This window comes from Umbelopsis ramanniana (assembly GCF_025399195.1).
Source record: "Umbelopsis ramanniana AG unplaced genomic scaffold K450scaffold_17, whole genome shotgun sequence".
NCBI lineage: Eukaryota > Fungi > Mucoromycota > Umbelopsidomycetes > Umbelopsidales > Umbelopsidaceae > Umbelopsis > Umbelopsis ramanniana.
In genome coordinates this window covers 135,288-157,212 of record NW_026252103.1, presented here as the reverse complement: position 1 = coordinate 157,212, position 21,925 = coordinate 135,288, and the positions used below count along the sequence as shown (strand labels likewise).

The following is a 21,925-nucleotide window of genomic DNA, read 5'->3' as shown; positions in this document are numbered from 1 at the left end:
GGTTTCTTTTTTTGGGGGTACTATTTTTATTGTATTTTTATTTTCTTGTCTTTGGCATGGTGATAACGACGATGCATTAATTATAGCAAAGTGGGATGAGGTGACTATGTAAGATGTGGATTGTATGATGACGGAAAAACGGGAAATTTATACAAAGGTATCATCTAGATACTATTGCGTCTACCAACATTGCCTTTCACCTCTGTACCTTTCTGGTGTTCACCATCATGCTCCAGACGTCCAGTAGCATACTTGCGCCAGTTGTTTGTCAGTTCCTTACCAGCATCGTAACCAATAGAAAAGATATCATGGAATTTTCCAAACTCAAGTGTACCGAACTTCTGCACAGGCAATTTGATATAGAGCGTACCATCCGTCATCTTGGCTTCTTCCAACTTTGGAACACTGCTGACATAGGCCAGTCGACTTTGAATATCGGCAATGCTAGGAATCTTGTAAGTCCTGAATGGATTCCAAGCCTGTAGCAATGCCCACCATCCACTGAGCGAATCACCGTATTGCACCGGACTAGTGTCGTCTTCGGATGCCACATCGACAGCAATGATGATGTCTGCACCCATGCTCTTGGCAACCGTCACAGGCAAGTTATCCATATATCCACCGTCTACCAACATGTTTCCGTTGTCGCATATAGGCGGCATGTAGCCGGAAAGTGACATGGATGCACGTACATATCGCCAGGCATAACCAGTGGTGTGGACTTCCATGCGCGAATACGTGATATTGGTGGTAACGGCAAAGTAGGGCAGCCAGAAATCTTCAATCTGGCTATCACCAAAGCATTTCCATATAGCCCGGTTGAACTCGTGTCCTGTTGTCCATGCTGTGACAGGATAGGTCAAATCCATGAGCTGTCGCCATAGACTCGCCACTCTTCCTGAGAACATTTTTGCTCGAGCCATGGTGTAAACCAGATCCGTATTTTTGGCATAGAGGCCACCAACAAAAGATCCAATACTGGTGCCTCCAATGATATCGATTGGTATACCAGCCTCTTCAATGGCCTGAATGACTCCCATGTGACTGATACCTCTCGCTCCACCTCCACCAAGAACCAACGCCACTGATTTTCCACAAAGTCGACGAGCAAGTCTAGGGGAGAATATTGGATAAGGACGATGTTCAATTGACACACATATCAGAGTATATGCACTTACCGAGCAAAATCATTGCGTGTTCCGCTTGATACTCCACTGACAGGACCACCGCCAGATTTCTTCAGTACCAGTAAACGGCCAAATGTCGGTACTCTTACAGCAGAGTAGTACTTTTCAATTTGACCTTTGACGTTGATGAGCATGTTGATGGAGCCAGCCGTCATCTTTCGGCCATGATTGCGTAACCAGGCGGGACCGACAGAATCTTGGCGACTGGTAATTTCCAAATGTTGCCGCATAGGCATAAAGATATGATGATGGGCTTGAATCCAAAGTCGGTTCTGCATAGGTTAAATATCATTAACAAGATAACTGTAGATTCCACGCAGCCATAAAGTACAGCAGTACATACCTTGAGCCATTCTTGCGTGGTTCCTGAAGCACAATACTTTTCACCATGTAGTAAAATCAATTCTTTTCGAGCCGTCGTCTTCATGTTGATCAAGAATCGTTCATATTCACCTACAGAAGGGTCACCGTCACCTAAACCCACTAACAAGATACAATCAGCTTGGCGAATGCACGTCCTTGTCCATTGGGATGTGACGCCACCGTCTGCAAGATACAAGACAATGCGAGCCTTTTCTTCTTGTTCAGCCAGCCAAGACGTGAGCTTGAGTTTTCCCATTCGCGAAAATGCATGCTTGCCCATGACCGACATGATAGTTGCACTGTTTAGCAGAACTGTTTCCGCACCAACACTATGAACAAGAGCACTTCTCAGGTGCTCGGCAAAGGCGGTTACAGGCACCGATGAAGATACTGGAATGATGCCAACCGTTTTGAGATTCACATTGTTGCGACCGAACAATTCAGGGAACTTGTTGTTTGAGAATGTAGACGATATTGAAGCCACTGGACTGCTATCCTTTGTTGACAGGTTGAAAGTTGGAACCTGTACTCCTTGCGGACTCTGAGCTTTGATCACTAGCTGCCGTGAACGCAGTGCGATCATACGAGAAATTTGCAGGGTGATTTCGGGATGTCGAATAGCCAATGCGTTAAACAGAGTCTTTGGCATGCGCGCCAGTTCAGTGTCACGAATGGCGTGAAGGGTGGAAGGGGTTGGTGTACCAGCTACAAGGGTGTAGAACAAATGGTCAGTAAAAATGGAACGCAATCTTAAGCTAGTTAATATCTTCGAAAACCTACTCAGAACTTCAAGTTCGCCAACGCTGTCACCGTGACCGAATTCACCAAGGATGTCAATGCCGCCCTCCTTTCTTTCCGAAATAGTTCTCAGACGCCCATTGAGGACAATATATATGGAATTACTGGGTTCTCCTTGTCGATAGATGATCTGTCCTGCAGGAACTTGAACCCATTCTAAAGCGAAATCGACATGCAATACTAAAACCCATAAAAGGATGTGTTACTGGTCAACGTGTGCTACAATACAGATTGTAAAGAAAGACGATGGAATCAAACGTACCCAGTGGACTGAGAATACTAATGAGTCGCTTCGCCAGGGTTAGCATCACAATGGGATTGCGATCGATAATACGTTCGAGAGTTTGCTTGGTGATGTAACCAACAAAAGTATCGGTTGCCGCTCGAATCTCGACAAAACTAGGATACCCGCTCATAGCTGCCAAATAACCGGCCAGACCGCCAGCTTTAATAGAGAATAAAGGTTTCCTGGTTCGCTTGCTTTTGTTTTTATGGTTGTCACGATCATACGAACGCCCTGCTGGCGCTTCAGACATGACAGTTCTATGTTGTTGTGCTTCATTGGGCTCTGCCGCCTTCTTCTTGTCATTATAGGCATCTGGCGCTGCCGGAGCCTTGGTTGTAAATGGATCATCAATGTAAGAGGTATGTCGATTAATCGAGTGTCGCAATCCGCTCGCCGCTCGTCGTCGCTTAGGACGGTTGGACGAAGATGTGTTGGTTGGCTTTATGTGTGGAGACGATGTTTGCTCCTCACCATCAATTGGAGACATAGAGACCTCCAACAAGCCGTCAATCACAAAGTACAGACCACGATTGTGTTCCCCTTCCTTGACTAAAACGGCGTCCTTGGGATAATACAAAATTTGGACATCGTTCGCATTGACGGTGGACCCAAACCTCGGTTCGAAATTGGTTTCGCCGTTGGAGACAGACGACGCTGTAGACATCACCTCAATATCATCCGATGGCATGCTAATAGGGCCGAAGGATGGTGAGCCGGACTCATCCATGACACCGGTATGTGAGAACAAATCCATGGGATAATATCTCGATTTGCCAATATCCAAATGGCTGGTGGGTGGTGACCTGTTGATGCTGTTGTCGCTTTGAGGAGGGGTATTTGAGACCGATGAGAATGAGCGGAGCCCTAAGCTTTGCGAGACGCAGGCCATGACCGATGCTCTAAGATGGCGGTCATCTTCAATGCTATAGTCACTGTTAGTGCGTGTAATCGACCGTCTTCTAATATGCGCTTTGTTGCCAGATTTTTTGCTGCTACCAGAGTCCAAATTGTGACCAGGTGAACCGTCCATGGCAGGCGTGGGACTTGAGCGCTCCGATATATTCATGGCATTGATAATACTCGGGTGGTCATTGTTAGAGTCGCTTGATTGCTTTCCTTCCTCGCCATTCTCGTTATTCAATGGAAACGGTGTTTCCTCCTTCAAGAACTTGCGTCTCAGCCTATCCAACCCACCAGGAATGAAAAATTCATCAGGAAGTCGATTCAAACTAGCGGATTCATTCGCCAGTCTCTCCGCTCGCAATAGCTCTTTCGTTAGACCCAGATACTTGTGTCCAGTAAGGAACGTGACTCTTTGAAAACGTGTCAAGATGACTTGCACAATGTGAGCGGCTGCTTTAGGAAATTTCTGTGTTAGCTTGTGAAATGCTTCAGCAGGGATGACCGCTAAGGTAGTATCAACAGTAGCACGTGCAATAATGCCCGGGTGGACACTCCGCTGCTGTCTATAGGCGGCACTTTTCATTGAGAGTGGCCGGATACCCGGTCTATCGTAAACCTGCCTATCTTCGTTCGGATATTGTGTGTTTGCTGTGATGCGTACATCTGTCTCGTCGCCAATATCTGAGAGATCTTCATGGTCCAAATGCTTGAACGATAAAGATGGGCTCTTATTATCCGGTCGTGTTCGGACTCCTTCAATGAACCCGACATCCAAATCCGCCTGATCCAGCTTCCGGAACACCTGGCCCCAGCTTTCCTGTGATCCATCGCGGCTCGATTCCAGATCATCTCCATCTCCAAATTGACGATAATGACTTTGTCGCTTTTGTTTAAACTTTTTGGGCTGCTCCGTACTTTCACTAAACAGTGAGAGAATGGTAAACAAACTCGACAGGGTGCCTCCTGCGCCAACTTCATTCAGGAGGGTGTGATTTTTCAGTCGTTCATTCCCATATTCGTCCGTATCTGAGATGTCCGAATCCTCTTCATCGTCGCTATTAGCTTCGTTATTGTTAGGCTTGATAAATACCTGCACATTTCCATCCACCACAATGTAAAAGGAACGCTCTTGTTCCGGGTTTTTAAACAAAGTGTCACCAGCCAACAGTCTTCGCGTTTGCAAGTGTCGTGCAAGTTCATGAAAGACGGGTTGTTCCAAGTATCCAAAGATTTTGATGGAGGACAAGAAGGCAGAAAGGAACTCGTCAGGATAGCTTTTCATTCCGGATTTGATATACTCTTGATCCTCGGCCGCATCAGGATGTAAGTCAAAGGAAGTGGCAGGTTTAGGGGGCTGTATGGGCTTGAGCCTTGAGTACGTTGTCAAAAATCGGTATCGTACAATGAGCCAGGTACATGTTGCGACGAATCCCAGAATGATCACCATGGAGGTGAAATTCAAGTGAAGTGTGAATGACCAAGTTAGAACCCGGTAAAAGAAGAGGGGAATGGAGATCGTAGCAAAGGTCACCAGTCGATACAGGAATGAGGGCAAGTGAGCCAGTATGAAGCCAAAGATAGACTGTTGAGTACTGGTAGCAACATCATTGGTTGTTTCAGGGCTTTGAACCTCGCTCAAAGCACTGCTGTTGTTCATTAAGCAGGTAAGAAAGAAAATCAAGGGGAAAGGTAAAAAAGTAATGAGCGAGCTTTCTTTGAAGGTCATGTCATTGCCAGGATTTCCTTATGTGGCAGCGGGGCTTGACTGTCATTGGCTATGAAAAGTCGTCAATTGTCTCCGGTGTTCAGCTTGCAAACAAGCCTCGGAAGCTTGCAAGACATTATTCCGTAATGCTTAAATACGCTGATTATTTGCATAACGCATTTATCATCTCTTCACTTACAATGGAACCAACCGAAGATACAAGTGCCACCGAAAAAAACCAAACAGTGAAATCAAATTTTGGAAGAAAGCGCAAGGCTTGGGTGATATGCGGAGTAGTGTTGGGTCTGCTGTTTGTAGGCGGTCTAGTGGGTGGTCTGATTTATTACTACACTTCTCAAGCTAACAAGAGCACTAGTCCACCATCCACGGTTGACCCGCCGTCCACGGATTACTCTGGCAACACGACCATTATGCTTGACCCTAGGTACACTCGGTCTTTCTGGGGAATGGATTACACGCCAAGAGGCGCTCAAATGGATTTGGGCTGTACAGTCAATCAGAATGATGTGATAGAGGACTTGAAAATCCTGTACCAGTTGACTCCCCGCATTCGCCTGTATGGAATGGACTGTGCTCAAGCTGATTTGGTGTTGAACGGACTCAATGTCTTGGGCATTGATATGGGCGTGATTCTCACCCTTTGGGTGGATAATAACCAAACGACCTATCAGCGGCAATACGACACATTCTGGAAGACAACCGAAACATACGGCTTTGATCGCCTGACCGGTGTATCCATTGGCAACGAAGGTTCGTCGATTAAAATTCCTCCGTGTCCATAAAGTTAAAATGTTTCTAACTCTAAAACATCGCAATGTTTACAGCCATTTTCCGAAAACAAGCGACCGTGGATAGTTTGGTTAGCAAGATGGAACAAATGCGATCGGCGTTGGCTGACAAAGGACAAACTCATATTCCTGTTTACACCACGGAGATCAATGATTTGGATCAGTTGTTGCCTCATATGGATGCTTTGATGGACAATGTCCATCCGTTCTTCGGAGGAACGACTGCCGACACCGCTGCCAACTGGACGTGGAAATATTACTATGAAGTCGACCAGTACCCCACCATACAATATGCAAAGACCAATAACATTCAAATACCAGCTATCATCAGTGAAATTGGATGGCCGTCGTTCCCACCAAATGGCTCGGTTCAAGGTGCTATCCCGGGTATTCCACAATTACAACGATTTATGGATGATTATGTATGCGAAGCAAACAAACGCGGTTTGCCTTACTATTGGTTTGAGTTCAAGGACGAACCTTGGAAGCAATGGATGTTCAATGAAACCAGAGAAAGTTATTGGGGATTGTTTGATGAGAACGCTCAACTCAAGAATTTAACTTTGCCAAATTGTCCATTAGACGCATGGACCAAAGGAGACTTGGCCGTTCCACAGCCACTTCCATTCAACTCCACGACAAAGTAATGGTAGACAAATGGTTTATCATCCTCGCTGAATTATGATTCCTCTTCGCTACTACCCCCGCATCTCCCCTTCTGTATTATCCGTACCCTTTTGTGCTTATTCATCCCGTAATTTACAATTTTCAGTCGTTGATTTATTCTGACAGCCGGTCGGTCTAGAAAAATGCTAGCCAGACAATCAAATACTAATAAAAAAAAAATGATTTGTTATGCAGGATTAGAAAAACAAATAAATGTGGTGAGAAGCTGGTGAAAGATCCAAATGGGGGGTAAACGAAAGTGTGAAAGCAGAAAGATTACAATAATAATATATCAAGCTGTGACCTAGCACAAGTAGAAATGACAAGATGTCTCATCATATTCATCTAAAATGCCTTCTTGCTCAACTTGGCAGACACTTTTTGAACGATATCCAAAGTCTGCAAGACTTCCAAAGTTCCCTTCCAGAAGCCTGTAAGGTGGTATGGAACATTGTGTCTCTTGCACATCTCGATAACCTTGGGTTGAACCTTCTTCAAGTTGTGGCGAGGCATGTTGGGGAAAATCTACACAAGGAAGCTGATCAGTTCACTGTGTCTTAAAAAACGCATACAACTATCCAACACTTACATGATGCTCGATTTGATAGTTGAGACCACCGCAAAACCAGTCACCCAAAAGACCGTTCTTAACATCACGGCCAGTGATAACCTGAATCTCAAAGAACTCCATTTCCTCGGCCTTTTCTTCGCTGATGACCGGCATACCGCTATGATTAAGGGCGAAAACAAGAGCAAGAGCGTAACCAGTAGTGGCCTGGCTTACGATAAAGAAGAGGGCCCGGTTGAGAGCGCTATCGATCCAGAAATAGGTGACGGCAGTGAAGACGGTCCAGTGAACAACGATAGCAGCACATTCAAAGAAATTGAGCTTGGCTGATTTGTTGATGGAGCCTTGCTTGAAGGAGTACAAAAACGAAGAGTGAGCCCATGAAAGTCGAGCAAAAGCAAGGACGAAGAAGAAGTAACGAGTCTGGTTGGGAATAATATTTTGGGCAATGAATTTAGCAACACCGCTATCGTCTGCTGAAAGGCTGGAGTAGTAGTCAGATGAAGTGTATTCGTCCCACAACAAAATGGGGGCGGTGTTGATATCGGGATCTTGACCGTGAACGTTGGTGCTGGCGTGGTGAGTGTTGTGCTTATTTTTCCACCTAAATAGCCATAAAGGAACGTTATCAGTGAATCATGGTTTCCCACAGGTGGTCTTGTACAATGCTGACTTACCATGAGAGGGAAAAGCCTTGACACAAGTTTCCCAGGAAAACAACAACAACGTCGTTCAAGGAACGATCCTCGAAGACTTGGTGATGAGCGAAATCGTGGGACAACCAACCGCACTGCTGCCAGAAGATACCCATGATAAAGGCTGAAACAAGTACACCGGTGGTGGAATGGCCATAGGCACGAAGGACAGCCAAAGAAAGCACGGAGATCATGACGGTCGAGACCAATTTGTAAGTGTAAAAGCCCTTGTCGGCTTGGAAAAATCCTTGAGCCTCGAGCTTGTCTCTGTATTCGCGCATTTCGTCAGCAAAAGCGGTGTTGTTGCCCTTGGGAAGAGATACGTCGTTGGCCAAATCACCAACGTAGTTGTTGGCGAGAACTTCGTAGGCAGAAGCTGGGTGCATAGCATGGAATACATCTAAAGAGAAGGATAATCACCACAAGAAATTAGCTTTTCCATTTTTCGATTCCACCCCAACAAATTGGACGGAAAAAAAAAATTTGGAGGGCTCGCCGTATGCCCAAAAGAAAAAAAAAAAAAAGGTACCTGTAGCATCCTTTCCAAGTTGAGTCAACAAGACTTGAGCACCACCGGGGTGCTCATGAACGAAGTCGCTAACATCATAGATCTTATTGTCAATGATGGTGAACTTCATGGCATCACCCCGGTCATCATTCTTGAGTTCGCTGTTAAGAGCTGCAATCTCCTGTCTCGAGAAGATGCGACGTTCTGAAAAACGAAAGAGCGAGTCTGTGTGAATGACTGATTTGTGATAGCCACGTCTAAGGCCAATTGACTTACCTGGTGCTTCAGCTACTTGTGGTGGCATATTGGAGTAAAGGGCAAAGGAAACAAAGATCACCTCATTTAAAATTTTTAAATAAAAGAAAATTGTGGTGTCTCAATTAGACTCAGCGGAATCTGTACTTTCTAGGCATTGATAGATGTTAGTCAGGATAAACCTAAGACCCTATTGCAACATGGTCTTCAATACTCGGCCCTACCAGCCTTTGGATTAGGTCACATTTTGTCTCTAATACTGGCTCTATTATCATTAAAATAACACTATCTAAAGCCCTGACAATGCCCCTGTCCTATTCGTTCAGCCGATAGGTTTGTGACTCCGATCTCCTCGCTAAACCGATGTGGTCGCAGTGTCGGAAGCGCCAATCATATGTCTGCCCTCTCAGTAGTAGCTAGAGCTGACACCTGTACACGTTTTATAATAGCCTTTGAAGGTGACACGCACGTGAAAATTCCATCCTAAAGTTGCACGCTACCGCACGCGACGGGTGACCTGATAGCCTAAGCGCCTGCTTGGTATAACAGGTGGAGCTAACGAAGATCAGTGATTGCGCGGCTTAAACTTTGCAAGTTTCACCGAAAAGTATTGGTTCTGGTGTTCCATTCTTTACGTCGGTCTTCAAATAAGACTGCTTGCCTTTCAGTGGGGCAATCCGCAACTGGCCCTTAAGCTTGGTTTCGTCTTTCGTGGTGTTGCCCCAACCCTTGGTTAAGACGTGCGGATTCTTCCCTTTTTTTTTCTTGAGTTTAGTCCTCTATGTTCGTTATGTAGAGAGAGAATAGGATAGTTCGAAGGAGTATATATATCCATTTCAACCTGCTGCATTGATAGCCCCTTGTAATCGCAAATCAAGCAGTAACAGAATACCCAAGCTGCAACAATATGTCATACTGGCAAAACTGTCACAAAATGCATACACTTTTCTTTGTAAACAACCCAGCTTATCCTTCACAAACATATTGTGGCCGGTTACATCCGTCGTTTCAATTAGCAGATTCATTGAGCACTCACTGCTTTGATATCTACGCCCGAAGTTTTCGCAGCTTAAAATTCGAGGTTAGATTTGTTGTACATGGCCAACAAAGGTCTTTCAAGGAGCCAAAAATAATACACGTTCCCTGTCAATGACTGTACCCTGACACTATTATAGAAGATACCTTGTGATTTAATACCTCTCTGTTAGACTTCTATGCAGCTTTGATAAAAATAACCATGGGATGGGTTCAGTCAATGGTATTTAAACCATCGCTTCGATTCTACCATATTTAACCACAATCTTCACTATGATGAACCGTCTTACTGCCCTCGTTGTCCTCCTTCTTGTCGTTGTTACCATGGCTGCTGACTATCGGTTGACATTACAACCTGCTAGCGGACGAACCGTTGAGGAATTCTGCTCTCTCTTCACTGCTACTTGCCCTGGGTAATATGGGAAAGGTGGTTTATGCAAACAACTTCCAGCAGTTATTTCTAATCATTTTCTTCAACAGTGTCGTAACTTCCAGTCAACCGAAGGCAACCGTTTACCAGGTGTGCGAGCAAGCCCCCAAAGCTGGTCAGGCCAACGCCTACTGCACCGGCACCGAAAATGGTAAAATCACAGCTTACACCACTGAGGTCGCTACTGAGCTTGGTGCGTCTACCACTTAGTTTTCCGTACATCCATTGCCTATTATTGTCAATAAATTGACTGTTGTATAAAAGATGGAATCTTTAAGTTTTTGATGTTCCGTATGCGCCTTGATTTGTATGTTTGTAAGCATATTCAATGCATATGTGTTTTCCATACTAGGTATTTCATATGCACAAAGGACCTACTTCGTTTCTGGATATATGATTAGCTGCATGTGCTCAAGCGCTACAGCACATTGCATAAGACACCTTTTACCGATGTGTCATAATCTATGCTTTCAGCGCTACATCCATCAACATGATCACTTCAGCCGTTACACGTTTCCTTTCGAGATGGGTAGAAAGTAAAAAAGCTGTTTATTAATAATCTGACTAACATATTTCTCAAACAATCTTAGACAATTTCCAGACTATCAGCCGACAGTATATATGAAGTCAATGATGATTATCTTCTTGTCTAAGACTTGGGCCGTGTGTTCAAACGCAAAAGAAAAGAATATCAAAAGGAACATCCGACTGGCAAGAAGGCTATATCGGAGTTTAAAAACAACTCGACCAATTAAAAAGTTGATGAGAGTGGGATTCGAACCCACGCTTCCGAAGAAACTAGCACCTGAAGCTAGCACCTTAGACCAACTCGGTCATCTCACCATTCATTTTTCGGAGATTTTGAAATTTGTTATATTGGATAATTTTAAAGATGTTGCTTAATATTGACTGTTCTGGGAGCTACAAACAATCTTTCATAAGGATAAATAATGCTAACAGTAGTTTGTCCTTTGAAGAAGCTACGAAAAAATTTAAAGGGGTATTTATAGGGAATATCCTACTGAATATATCTCTTATGATGAGCCATTCAAAAAAATTGGTCACCAGCTGTAGTGTAGGAGAATCAGGTTGACAAAGCGACATAAAGTGCAATAAGCCACTAATAGAAGATAATATGAAGATAAAATTGAGAATGAGTTTTTATGAGAATATACTAGACTGTACCTCCTTTGTGAACGTCAAATTCACTTGGATACCGTTAAACATCTCAACCATGTATTAAAAGCAGTTGATATTGCCTCTATTCGTCTGCTGGAGGTCTGTGATATTATGGAGACCTGCTGCCAAAACTGACTTGCAAAACGATCATGCTTATATTGTTAAATGCGATAACGTTGAGTACATATGGATGAGAGAGGATCGCTTCCCAGGTATCAAGTGAAATTTTTCATTTACAGCATCTCATGTAGCATTCATCTCTATCAAAAAAATCCACCGCCAACCAAAAAAAAAGAGTAAATCAAAAACAGCGGATTATCTTTATGATATATATATGGCAAATGCAATAGCAGATGTCATGGCAAAGCTGTAAAGGTTACAAACAATAAATATATACATTTACAAATGGCCATTAGAAAGGTGCATAGCGAAATCACAACGCCAACTGTACAACCAAACATCTGGCTGGCACAATTAGATTTCCATTTGGCCCACAACCATTAGCTTGACGCAAGACCGACCTCCACTAGGCTCCCGACTCCTTCGGGCTGCTCTCTCCGCTTAAAATGCGATAGAATTCGGTGTGTGCGCGCTCCATGTCGAAAAGCATTTGCCGTGCCTGCTCCTCTGTAATTTCATCGCTTGCTTTCATGCCGTTAAGCGTTATAAGCCAATTTTTCACTTTTGCCTTTCCATCAAAATCAGCTGGGAGTGTAGATACATTGTTGAGGGATTGGATAAGATCAGCTAAAATGGGATGCAAGCTGTCTGCCGCATAGATATTCAACTTCAGCGTGTCCATAAGAGTAATAAAGTGCTACATGAGACGTATTAACAAAGCGTGCTAACAGGTAATGGGGAGTGAAAAGTAACATTTACCTGAACCACTTCAGCAACGTATTTCGCTGATTTGCCCGTATCCTTGCTCGGGTCACCTATGGCATGCTCGTATGTTGCCGGGACACCTATTTTGAAGCGGATGACTGCAGCCGGGCAGCTCAGCTGTGTGGGCAGTAAGTATGTGCATGGCAATGAAGGGGGTTGAATGGTCCAAAGGCTTGATATCACCTACCTTATATTTCGCCATGAAGGACTCGAGGTCAGTAACAGTATCTGATAAGAAGTTGAGGGCAGTTTTGTATTTTGCAATAAGATTTGAGCACTGTGGGGTATATCTGGAGGAAAAGATCCAGTTAGTTTCGAAAGGTTGGAAACAGGTATGAAAAGAAGTGGTCGAAAAAACATACTCGTCAGCTGTAATAGAGTCTCTTATAAATGCCTTCTCGAGATGCTCCATGAGGACAATGATCGAGAAGAGATCGGCCATATTGTCGTACTTTTCACGATTTTTGTTATTTGTGAACAGCTTGACTTCCTAGAGAGGAAAATCAGGGTTAATGCCGGCGCTAGCTCTGATGTTAACAACGGAATGGATAGGTTCGTACCTCATCTAGACTGATGCTACCTGGAAAAAGAGTAAATCAAAAGTCGCAGGTCAGTTCAGGACGAAACGAGCGATAACCAAAGCTGGTCAGTATGTGCTTACTGTGCGCTCCAACAGTAGTGGAATAGTGATCTGGAGAATATGGTGAAATGTAGTTTCCAAAAGAACTTGATGACTGCATTGGAAGACAATTGGGTAAAATGGAATACAACTCGGGTGATGATGAAATTGATGAAAATGACTTTTTATGGTACAATTATTATGAAAAATGAAATTCTGGTGGGATTTTCTCTATGAACTGATGGATTCAACATATGCTAATGCTCTCTTCTTGACTTCGTCTATATCCTTCTCTGTACCGTGATCCTTTTCATAAGCCAACCACTTCTTGAAGAAGAACTTCATTTTCTTGGAAGAGTGCTTCATGCTGGTCACACGTTGGAACAATCGTCTACAGGGGTAAGATGTTAATATGTGTTGCAAATAACGCTGTTGTCACTATTAAACATCGCTCTCACCTTATGATGTCTTGTTCACCCGCTCGAATCTCCATATCAAGGTAGATAGACCAAAGATCGACTCGCTTGGGATAGTTGCTCATGACACCTTCGAAAATGGTTCGTCCTCTCTCAGCTTCACCAAACTTGAATTCCATTTGAGCAAATTTAACAATAGTTTTGATATCTAGTATGGGTAAAGAAAGATTAGCTTGGTCATATTATATGAAAAAAAAAAACCAAATAGCATTTCACACTCACGTTTTCGCTTAGGCAAGGATTGCAAAGATCGCTGCAATAGCTCACGAGCTCCCTCAACATTGTTTTGTTGCAAATAGAACATGCCGAACAAAGTCCAGACCTTGGAGGATTGGCTGAACTTTTTAACGGTGAGGTTCCAGAGTTCTTCAGCTTTCTGTAATTTGCAAAAGGGAATAAATTGGTTAATATGTGATGTTTAAATGATAAATTACTGCTCATAAACTAGAGTATATACGTACATCCATCTTGTTGCTTCGTTCGTAAATCTTGACCAGCTGAAGATAGACCTTCTTAGGTTCGCACACAATGATAGCTCTCTTGAAGACAGCTTCAAGGCTTTCCGAGGTACCAAAGGTATTTTCAAGGTTCATCATAGCTACCCAGACGTTGAGCTTTTCTTGCTCCTCTCTGAAGCTGATCTTGTTCAATGCTCTTTCACCGATTTCACGGGCCTTATCAACCTCAGAGAGTTGAAGTTGGAAAGCCATGTAATTGATCCAGAGGTAAGAAGAGTTTGGCGAGCCCAAGAGCAAGCGCTCGTAATCAGCAGCAACTTGTGGAGCTTGAGAGGAGAGATCTGCAGTCTTATCTTCAACCACTTCCTTGGACTTCTTCTTCTTTTTCTTAGATGGTTCATCAGCATCCGATTCTTGGACATCTTCGTCGGACTCTTCTTCTGCAGCAGGAGCAGTTTCACCAGTCCAACTAAAGCCTGCAGCAACTGGGAGAGCTTCGACTGATTCTTCATCGCTATCGTCCATGGTGATATCTTGAGCTTCATCTTCTTCCTCATCGCTATCATCCAAGTCAGCGAGGTTGACCATACCTTCGATCTAAATTGTTGGGTCAGTATAACGGAAGAGATGCAACCAGCCTATGTAAAAAAAAAAAAACACCACCAACCTGGTCTTCATCATCGTCGTCCTCTTCATCAACGTCCATCTCTTCACCCACTTCTTCTTCTTCATCTTCTTCCTCAGCTTCGCTGTCTTCAGCATCAACATCTTCTTCATCTCCGCTATCATCTTCATCATCAAAGTATGAGGCTTTGAGACCAAATGCAATACGCTTCTTCTCAAGATCAACGTTCAAAATCTTGGCTTTGACAGGATCGCCAACAGAGTAAATCTTGGAGATGTCACTGATGGTGGTATCAGAGATTTGAGAAATGTGGCAGAGGCCACTAACGACACTGTTCTCGAGCTTGATGAAGACACCAATGGGCTTGACAGCGGTAACAACACCACCGACCTTCTCTCCAGCAGTAAAGTCAGAGAGGGTCTTCTTGGGACCAATGGTAGGGTCGATAGCGCTTTGCTTGAGGGTGAGTTCCAATTGATTGGCTTCCTTGTTCACAGACAAAACCTTGGCGGTGACCAACTGACCAGACTTGAACATGGCCTTCCAGTCCTTTACATAGTCATCTGAGAGTTCGGAAATCTTAACTCTACCAACAACGTCACGACCAACGAAGACAAACAAGCCCTTGTCGGCGACATTTTGAACGTAGCCCTTGATGATGGCGTCAGCCTTGATGTCATCCAAGCTATTGATTTCTGGGTCAACGACATCGTCAGTGCCTTCAAGTCTAGACTGGCGAGTAGACAAGTCGATCTTCTTGGTCTCCTTATCAACAGCGAGAACATAGCATTTAACCAGATGTCCAGTTTCAAGCTGCTGGGCAGGGTTCTGGACGAACTTGTCAGCAATATCAGTCAAGTGAATTTTGCCGAAAAGATGTTCACCAAGCTTGACAACAACACCTCGAGCGGGATCAGCCTTGGTAACGGTTCCTTGAACAATGACACCCTTGTCGAGAGCGTTGATATCGGTTACGTAATTTTGAATAACAATCTCGCCATCGGTGATGTTGGTAAGATCAACACGGTTCTTCTCTTCATCGACGGAAAGGACCTTGGTGTTGAGAGCCTGGCCAACAACGAAATGTGATTTAAGATCGTTGAGAACTTGAACATCTTGTGAGACATGCATTTTGGCAATACGGGCTCTCAAGTTTGTACCAATATGGACCATCAAGCTGTCGCTCTTAATCTCACTGACAAAGGCAATACACTCGTCGCCAACGGAAAGATCCTTGATCTCTACGGGCTTCTTGGGCGTTTCCTGATCGACCTCCATTGCATCGGGGTTGAATTTGAGAGAGCATTCAATGACGGCTTGAGATTTGCCTCTGTGAGTAATGGGGAGGTATGTATGCGACTTGCTATTGTGCAGCCCGAGAACCAAGACATCAATGGTGGCACCATGACGAATGCGACGAAGAGGATGCTTCAGGTTCTTGATGTCGGCAAAGTCGTTAAACGCTTCGGTGACATGAATGCGGCCCTTGACATTATCGGCGAGGTCAAGGTTAACTTGGTTTTCCTTGACGCTGGCAACCTTGGCCTTTGTAATGCGGCCAGGAGCATAGTCGTCGGTGTTAACAATGGTAGCATCAACAGGGTTTTCAACTGGCTTGCCGGATGTAGACTTCTTAGCTTCCTTAGCTGTCTTCTCCTTGGGTGCTGAAGGCGTGGTCTTGAATGATACTCTCAAACTAGCTGTGGAAGGATCAACGGAGAGAACACGAGTCTTGACAGTTTGTCCAAGTTGGAAGTTTTCGGAGGGATCCTTGACAAAGGTCTCGCTAAGTTCTGAGATAGGAGCCAAAGCACGTACATTGTTGCAGTAGGTGACGATGCAACCGAATGGACGGAAGCTGGAGATAGTACCATGAATGAGCATACCTGGTTTAGCATCTTCGTATCTGGTCAAAACTGGTAGATCACTGTTGACAAGAGATCGCTTGACAGAGATGATGACCTTCTTCTTTTGTCCGTCAGAGACAAGCACCAAACCCTTCACCTTTGTTCCAGCCTTGAACTTCTTTTCAGGTTGAGTGAGCTTGATGTCAGCCAAGTGTGTTCGGGGTGCCAAAGCAGTGATAGAGGAAGTCAAGTTGACGACGAGACCAGCTTCGGTGAGCTTCAAGACAGTACCTTCAACGATAGTACCAACTTGAACATCGCTGACACGCATGTATTTCTGTTCCACAACGCTTTGTTCCATACTGAGCAACAACACGTTATCCACCAAGCTATGACCAACGACACGAGCACGGTGTACGGTGTCGACCTTATAGTCACCTGAGGTAGCGCTCAAGGATTCAACGCGATCATCAGAAATGCGGGAGATCTATGGTAGATTGACCAGAAGTTAGTACTGAGCTTACTGGTTTGCCCATGATCGTAGTCACTGCCATAACTTACATGAACAAAACCGTTGACATCTTTATGACCGTCAATCTCAACAATGAGACCATTCTTGGATTCAACTCTCTTCACAATGACTCGGTCGAAGATCATGCCAATAGGGAACTGGACATCGAGAGGGGTATTGTCTTGCTTCAAATTAACAATATTTGGAAGTAGAGAAGCGCCAATTCTCTTTGGGGATGTGCCGAACGAGCAAAAGAGGATTCGAGCCTTCAGCTTTTGGCCAAGTTTGTATTTTGATTCAATATCTTGGGCCTTAACATCAAGATGAGCAAGGTCGATGCTAGCTTCGAAAAAGCCCATGAAGGATACAACAAGTCCATTTGCGTAAACGGCAGCCACATTGGCGGAAATCAAATTACCAGGAACAATAGAATTGATGACGGAACAAGGTTCGTCAAACTGATGAAAAGTGAAAGTTAGCTACCAGTGCCTTTAGTTGACAACACAAGGAAACATAGAATACATACAGTGGTATCAGCAACTTGTGATGGATCCAAAGACACATTGACAGTTCGCTTATTCTCTGGTACGCTGGTGATGCCACATTGAATAACTTGACCTTCAACAAGGGGATTGCCATTGTTGTAAGAATCAATATAGGTCTTTGCGTCCTTGTTGTGGCAGAAACCGGCAACACCATCTATTCCAGTGGACAAGATGTAACCGTGATCTTCAACACTTTGGACAGCCATTCCCAATGACTAAAAGAAAGTTGTAAGTATACGTGGTCCATACTTAGCCGTACTGTGGCGGAAAATCTACATACCATGCCCTTGGTCATATCGTTTACAGAAACGCCAGTGTTGACAATCTCGGGCTTGATAGAAAGATCAATCTTTCTCTTTTGCTTGGATCGTTTTTCCATACTGATACCCTCCTGCTCATCTGAGCCTGTAAGCTGAATGATACAGCAGCGAACCCATTGGCCAACTTTGAAAAGAGCAGAAAGGTCGGGCAAAGAGTTGGATTCATCGTCATCCTCAGCCTGAGCAACAGCTTCAACAGCCTTGGTGATTGGATCTGAAATTTCAGTAATGGCAACGGAGCCCACAAGCTGTTGTGGTAATGATATCACTAGGTTCAAATCTGTAATCTTGGAGATACAGCCCAACAAGGTCATACCGACATTCAAACGCTATAATCTATGCATTAGTGCTTCATTCAACAGGAACAGGAGGTACTAGCAAACAACACCAACCTTGTAAGACAAGGACTCAATCTTTGTCTTTTCCTTTCCATTGGTGTCAGGTTCGGTATCAGCATCAGTTGACTTCTTAGCCGCCTTTCCGCTACTCTTCTTTCTCTTCTTCACGGAGGGTTCACCTTCGCCTTGTGTTTCAGCAGAGCCACCATCGTTCTGGAAAAAATGTTGATGGTTAGTAAAGGATGCCAGGGTAGTCTAGAAGGCAATGAAAGTGACCATTACCGAAAACAGGAGGTCTTGATCAGCTTTGCGGTTGATCTCTTTGTGTTCAAGTGGAGTTAAGACGCTTGCTCCACCTCTGGGAAAGTTGAATTCCTCGGTGGTTCGGGCAGCTACGGCGGATACGGAATCCTCCTGCTGCTTTCTCTTCTTTGCAGCGGGATCGCCGGCGTTCTTGCCCTCTTTCTTATTCGCAGCTACCATTGACAGAGGTCAGTTCAAGATTCAGCAAGCGAAATTTCAGCGAGAAGAAAAAAAAAAATGTCAACCTGTGACTGCTGGTTTGCAACACCGCCCTCATTTTGGTAAAATGGTTACTTGAAAGAGATTCTCCCTGCAGCTTTTATGTATTTAACGCGCTAAACGAAACATCGTGCTATGATCTAAATACATGAACAATCTTAATGATCCGCTCTCGGCAAATTGGGCATTCGTTTCGTGTCGCTACAAGCTAATGGGTAACGTAAGAAATATGTCAGTCGTGCGCATCGATGGGGAAAAAAAATCTCTCGGCGAGGCTTACCTTCTTGCCACAGTCCATGCAAGTCACCATATGTCCGCATTCCTGAAACAAATTAGATCGTTTAGAACGTTTATCTGTTTGTTGTCTATGCTTCCAAATACTTACCAAAAATACACAATTCTGGGAAGCATCACAACAAATCCTACAAAGACCTTCGTCCTCAAGTCCTCTATCGTCGTTACGTTGCATTTCTTTTCGCCTGTCTTCCAGCAATCTTGCTACCCGAGTCACTAATTCTGACTTCTCTAACACTTTGGAATGTTCGACAAAGTTGGCTCGGAGTATCCCCTTCAGTGTGCGCACAGACAGTGTACTTGGGTCGATTTTCGCTTGTATGATGGTATCTAAAGATGGAGGTTCGAATTCGACAGGTGAGGTGCTTTGTGGTGGACGTGGAGGAGTGACGTTTTCCGTCGATCGCTGTTGTGTTTGTTGTGGTCGTGGTTGCTGTCTGGGCGGCGGGGCGGTTTGAGTTGGAGGGCGGTGGCCGTTTTGAGCTGGAGGAGGGCGGTACTGTGGTGGAGTGTACGAGTTATTAGGCTGAGACATATTATTAGGTGGGGTATAATGATGTTGAGGAGGTCGTGGAGGTCGTGGAGCTTGAGATGGGTGGAAAAGAGGTGGAGCATACTGCTGCTGTTGTTGCGGTTGCCTTCGTCTTGATTCGTCCTGGCGCCGAGAAGGCTCCTCATCATCTCGAAAAATATCGCCAATACCATCCATTAATCCGTTGACAAACCCAGTAAATGACGATCCATTTTCAGATTGTGATGAAGTGTCTTGACGAGAAGGTTTGGGAGCCAATGCTTTCATTTTTCTATAATGTGTCTCGCTTGCATTCGAAACTGGATGGGATGACATTATTATTCTGACAAGGTCTTGTTTCTCTAATGCTCCTCGAGACGGTAATTGATAAGCAGTTAAGTAGAATTTCAATTTCTTCATGGGAAGATTCAGCAGAGCTTGTGTTCCCATACGTTGCATTTTGATCATTTCATGGCACGTATTGCAACAACGGACTGGGCTGGAACGTAGTGATGCGGGAGGATTAATAAGAGCGATATGAACCGATGACTAACCACTCTATATCGCTTCATACTTATTGAAACCGAATTTAGGTATCTCATATCTGTTTTCAGAACAGTTACCGCAAACTACGCATCCTAAGGACGAGAAATTACGCATTAGAATATTGAATGCTATACCAACATGCAGCGAGAACTAGTCCTTACCACAGTTTTTGCAGTGGTACTTTTGACGGAGAAAAGTAAAGGCTTTTCCACATTCATCACAGTCCTTTGCTGAATTGAGGTTCTTGAGACCGGGGATGGTGTAGACACTGCCTGGTCCACGGTTCATGGTGAGCAATGAAAGGAAGGCGATGGAAACTGACGGAGAATGGGGAAGCGTCAGCAGTTTGAGCCATTCTTATAACGTGGCGAAGGTGTGGCTGGGAACTGATGAAAACCCCGAATTTCCTGCTGCGAGAAAAATTGAGAGAGCCCTTTTTTTGTTGTAAATAATGAATGTGGCCGGAAAGAAGTTGGCATGCGGTGAGCATTCAGACCATTAATCCTAATTAGCTGTGCCCAATCTGAAATGCTTTGGCTAATTCATAAACATTCTCAACTTTCATAGCTTCGTGTATAAAGGTAGGCTGCTCACCGATATATTACAAGCCTTAAAACGCAACCGACTAATATATCTGGTACTCTTTTTTTAATAAACCAGGGACACCGATCATCTCGCTGCACACATTACGATAGACCACTTCTGGAAGTGAAGAGAAAGGGCCGCCCAATCAGTCAATGTCCAACGTGTCGGTTACTTCGAAAAACTCGCAAAATGCACAATAAATGTGTGTGCAAACCAGAGAGTTCATCACCAGAGAGTGCACCAACGAGTCCAGTGGGCTGTCCATCGCCTATGGTACCAAACCCATTTGACGTTTTTTCTTCTTACCCAGAGATGAAGCCGTTAGAGAACTCACCAGAACAGCTTAAGGCGATGCGGGCAATCATTCCAAGATCGAACGATACACAAGAGTCTATGCTTCATCAATTTGCAGCCGTTGTCACTTCCTCACTGGACCTCTCAACAACAGCTCACGGTGATATCCCATTAGACAAGATTATTCCTCCAACAGCGAAATCTCTCTCATCCTGCTGCTCATCAAATAAAAAAGCTGAAAGAGTAGTTCCAGAAGACGACGCAAAGACCTCCTCATTATCGTCTTGTTGCTCTCAATCAAGTCCAGAGAAGAAGAAAACCAATGAATTGGAGCCATGTTGCACGAATAATCGACCGTGCGCAAGCAGTCGTCATGATCACTCCAAAGAGAAGAATCGAGTAGTGCTTGTAACCTGTCGTTGTGGTGACGATTGCGCTTGTCCAGGCTGTGATGTCCATCCTTCCAAGGTTATGAAGAGTCAAAAAGATCCTTATGCTGGATACAGTTCTGCGTCAGTTATAGGAGAAGCCACTGTGATCCACCGCAAACCTAGCATTGATAGTGACACTAGTCAAGACTGGAAATCTCCGACGGCCGTGTTTGATGAGCATGGAGCCATGCTTTGCGGTTGCGGGTGTGACCGGCCCTTTGATAGTTGCCGGGGTTGTGAGCATGGCTTATACGATTGAGCAATTTTTGCGGTCGGACCACCAAAAAAAAAAAAAGGAACGCACCTGTATAACTCTCACTGAACATCAACCAAGGGAAAGCCTAACATTGATTTCTCCTACATGTCTTTCATCTACATACTTCACATACTCTACAACATATTTCTCTAATAAATGCAACCTCCCTATTACCATTGAACCAGTCGCATCATTTGACTCGAGACCAAAACGCTCTAGCCCTTGATGTTTACTTGCAGTACGGTAGCTGAGACTTGAATGTTCTGGGGCCTTCGCTTCTCCAATCTGCAAAGGAAAATCCCAAATACAATTTCATTTCTCGGCATGGGCAATAAGAGACGCAGGGGGCAATGTAGAGATAAAATACCCGGCTGGCCTGGGCCGGTGTTCAGCCCCCTGGATCTAAATTAAGCGGAGCGGTTGCACGCTACGCTAACAATATAAATTGATGGGCATCCTTCCCCATACCAGCCAT

The 21,925-nt window shown here is 44.4% G+C and overlaps 7 protein-coding genes and 1 non-coding gene across 8 annotated transcripts; 2 read left to right on the top strand and 6 right to left on the bottom strand.

Annotated features, from left to right (window-relative positions):
- Positions 1–2: 2 nt before the first annotated feature.
- Positions 3–5,294, bottom strand: K450DRAFT_234297 (uncharacterized protein). The gene is made up of 5 exons (XM_051587898.1): positions 2,611–5,294; positions 2,331–2,528; positions 1,531–2,255; positions 1,179–1,459; positions 3–1,113 (listed from the first exon to the last, which is right to left on the bottom strand). The coding sequence occupies exons 1-5, from the start codon at positions 5,261–5,263 to the stop codon at positions 165–167; spliced, it is 4,806 nt and encodes a 1,601-aa protein (XP_051446034.1). The 5' UTR covers positions 5,264–5,294; the 3' UTR covers positions 3–164.
- A 379-nt stretch (positions 5,295–5,673) lies between these two features.
- K450DRAFT_172847 (uncharacterized protein) lies at positions 5,674–6,698 on the top strand (the record flags this gene model as incomplete). Its single annotated transcript, XM_051584163.1, has 2 exons — positions 5,674–6,013; positions 6,088–6,698. 2 exons carry the CDS (start codon positions 5,674–5,676, stop codon positions 6,696–6,698), a joined length of 951 nt encoding a protein of 316 aa, XP_051446033.1.
- A 182-nt stretch (positions 6,699–6,880) lies between these two features.
- Positions 6,881–8,960, bottom strand: K450DRAFT_234290 (uncharacterized protein). The gene is made up of 5 exons (XM_051587897.1): positions 8,765–8,960; positions 8,510–8,692; positions 7,963–8,380; positions 7,307–7,889; positions 6,881–7,242 (listed from the first exon to the last, which is right to left on the bottom strand). Exons 1-5 carry the CDS (start codon positions 8,790–8,792, stop codon positions 7,063–7,065), a joined length of 1,392 nt encoding a protein of 463 aa, XP_051446032.1. The 5' UTR covers positions 8,793–8,960; the 3' UTR covers positions 6,881–7,062.
- A 2,008-nt stretch (positions 8,961–10,968) lies between these two features.
- Positions 10,969–11,051, bottom strand: K450DRAFT_t40. Its single transcript has one exon. It is a non-coding gene; the product is annotated as a tRNA-Leu (tRNA).
- Positions 11,052–11,836: 785 nt separating this feature from the next.
- Positions 11,837–13,038, bottom strand: K450DRAFT_234285 (uncharacterized protein). The gene is made up of 6 exons (XM_051587896.1): positions 12,934–13,038; positions 12,833–12,852; positions 12,635–12,762; positions 12,460–12,562; positions 12,267–12,389; positions 11,837–12,204 (listed from the first exon to the last, which is right to left on the bottom strand). The coding sequence occupies exons 1-6, from the start codon at positions 13,010–13,012 to the stop codon at positions 11,914–11,916; spliced, it is 744 nt and encodes a 247-aa protein (XP_051446031.1). The 5' UTR covers positions 13,013–13,038; the 3' UTR covers positions 11,837–11,913.
- A 1-nt stretch (position 13,039) lies between these two features.
- K450DRAFT_234277 (uncharacterized protein) lies at positions 13,040–18,510 on the bottom strand. Its single transcript, XM_051587895.1, has 9 exons — positions 18,294–18,510; positions 18,066–18,224; positions 17,634–18,002; positions 17,335–17,568; positions 16,859–17,266; positions 14,493–16,784; positions 13,829–14,422; positions 13,590–13,743; positions 13,040–13,515 (listed from the first exon to the last, which is right to left on the bottom strand). Exons 1-9 carry the CDS (start codon positions 18,492–18,494, stop codon positions 13,346–13,348), a joined length of 4,581 nt encoding a protein of 1,526 aa, XP_051446030.1. The 5' UTR covers positions 18,495–18,510; the 3' UTR covers positions 13,040–13,345.
- Positions 18,357–20,292, bottom strand: K450DRAFT_234273 (uncharacterized protein). Its single transcript, XM_051587894.1, has 6 exons — positions 20,046–20,292; positions 19,913–19,976; positions 18,919–19,837; positions 18,814–18,855; positions 18,560–18,741; positions 18,357–18,487 (listed from the first exon to the last, which is right to left on the bottom strand). The coding sequence occupies exons 1-5, from the start codon at positions 20,170–20,172 to the stop codon at positions 18,667–18,669; spliced, it is 1,227 nt and encodes a 408-aa protein (XP_051446029.1). The 5' UTR covers positions 20,173–20,292; the 3' UTR covers positions 18,357–18,487; positions 18,560–18,666.
- K450DRAFT_234267 (uncharacterized protein) lies at positions 20,046–21,925 on the top strand. Its single transcript, XM_051587893.1, has 3 exons — positions 20,046–20,366; positions 20,452–20,465; positions 20,545–21,925. The coding sequence occupies exons 1-3, from the start codon at positions 20,336–20,338 to the stop codon at positions 21,451–21,453; spliced, it is 954 nt and encodes a 317-aa protein (XP_051446028.1). The 5' UTR covers positions 20,046–20,335; the 3' UTR covers positions 21,454–21,925.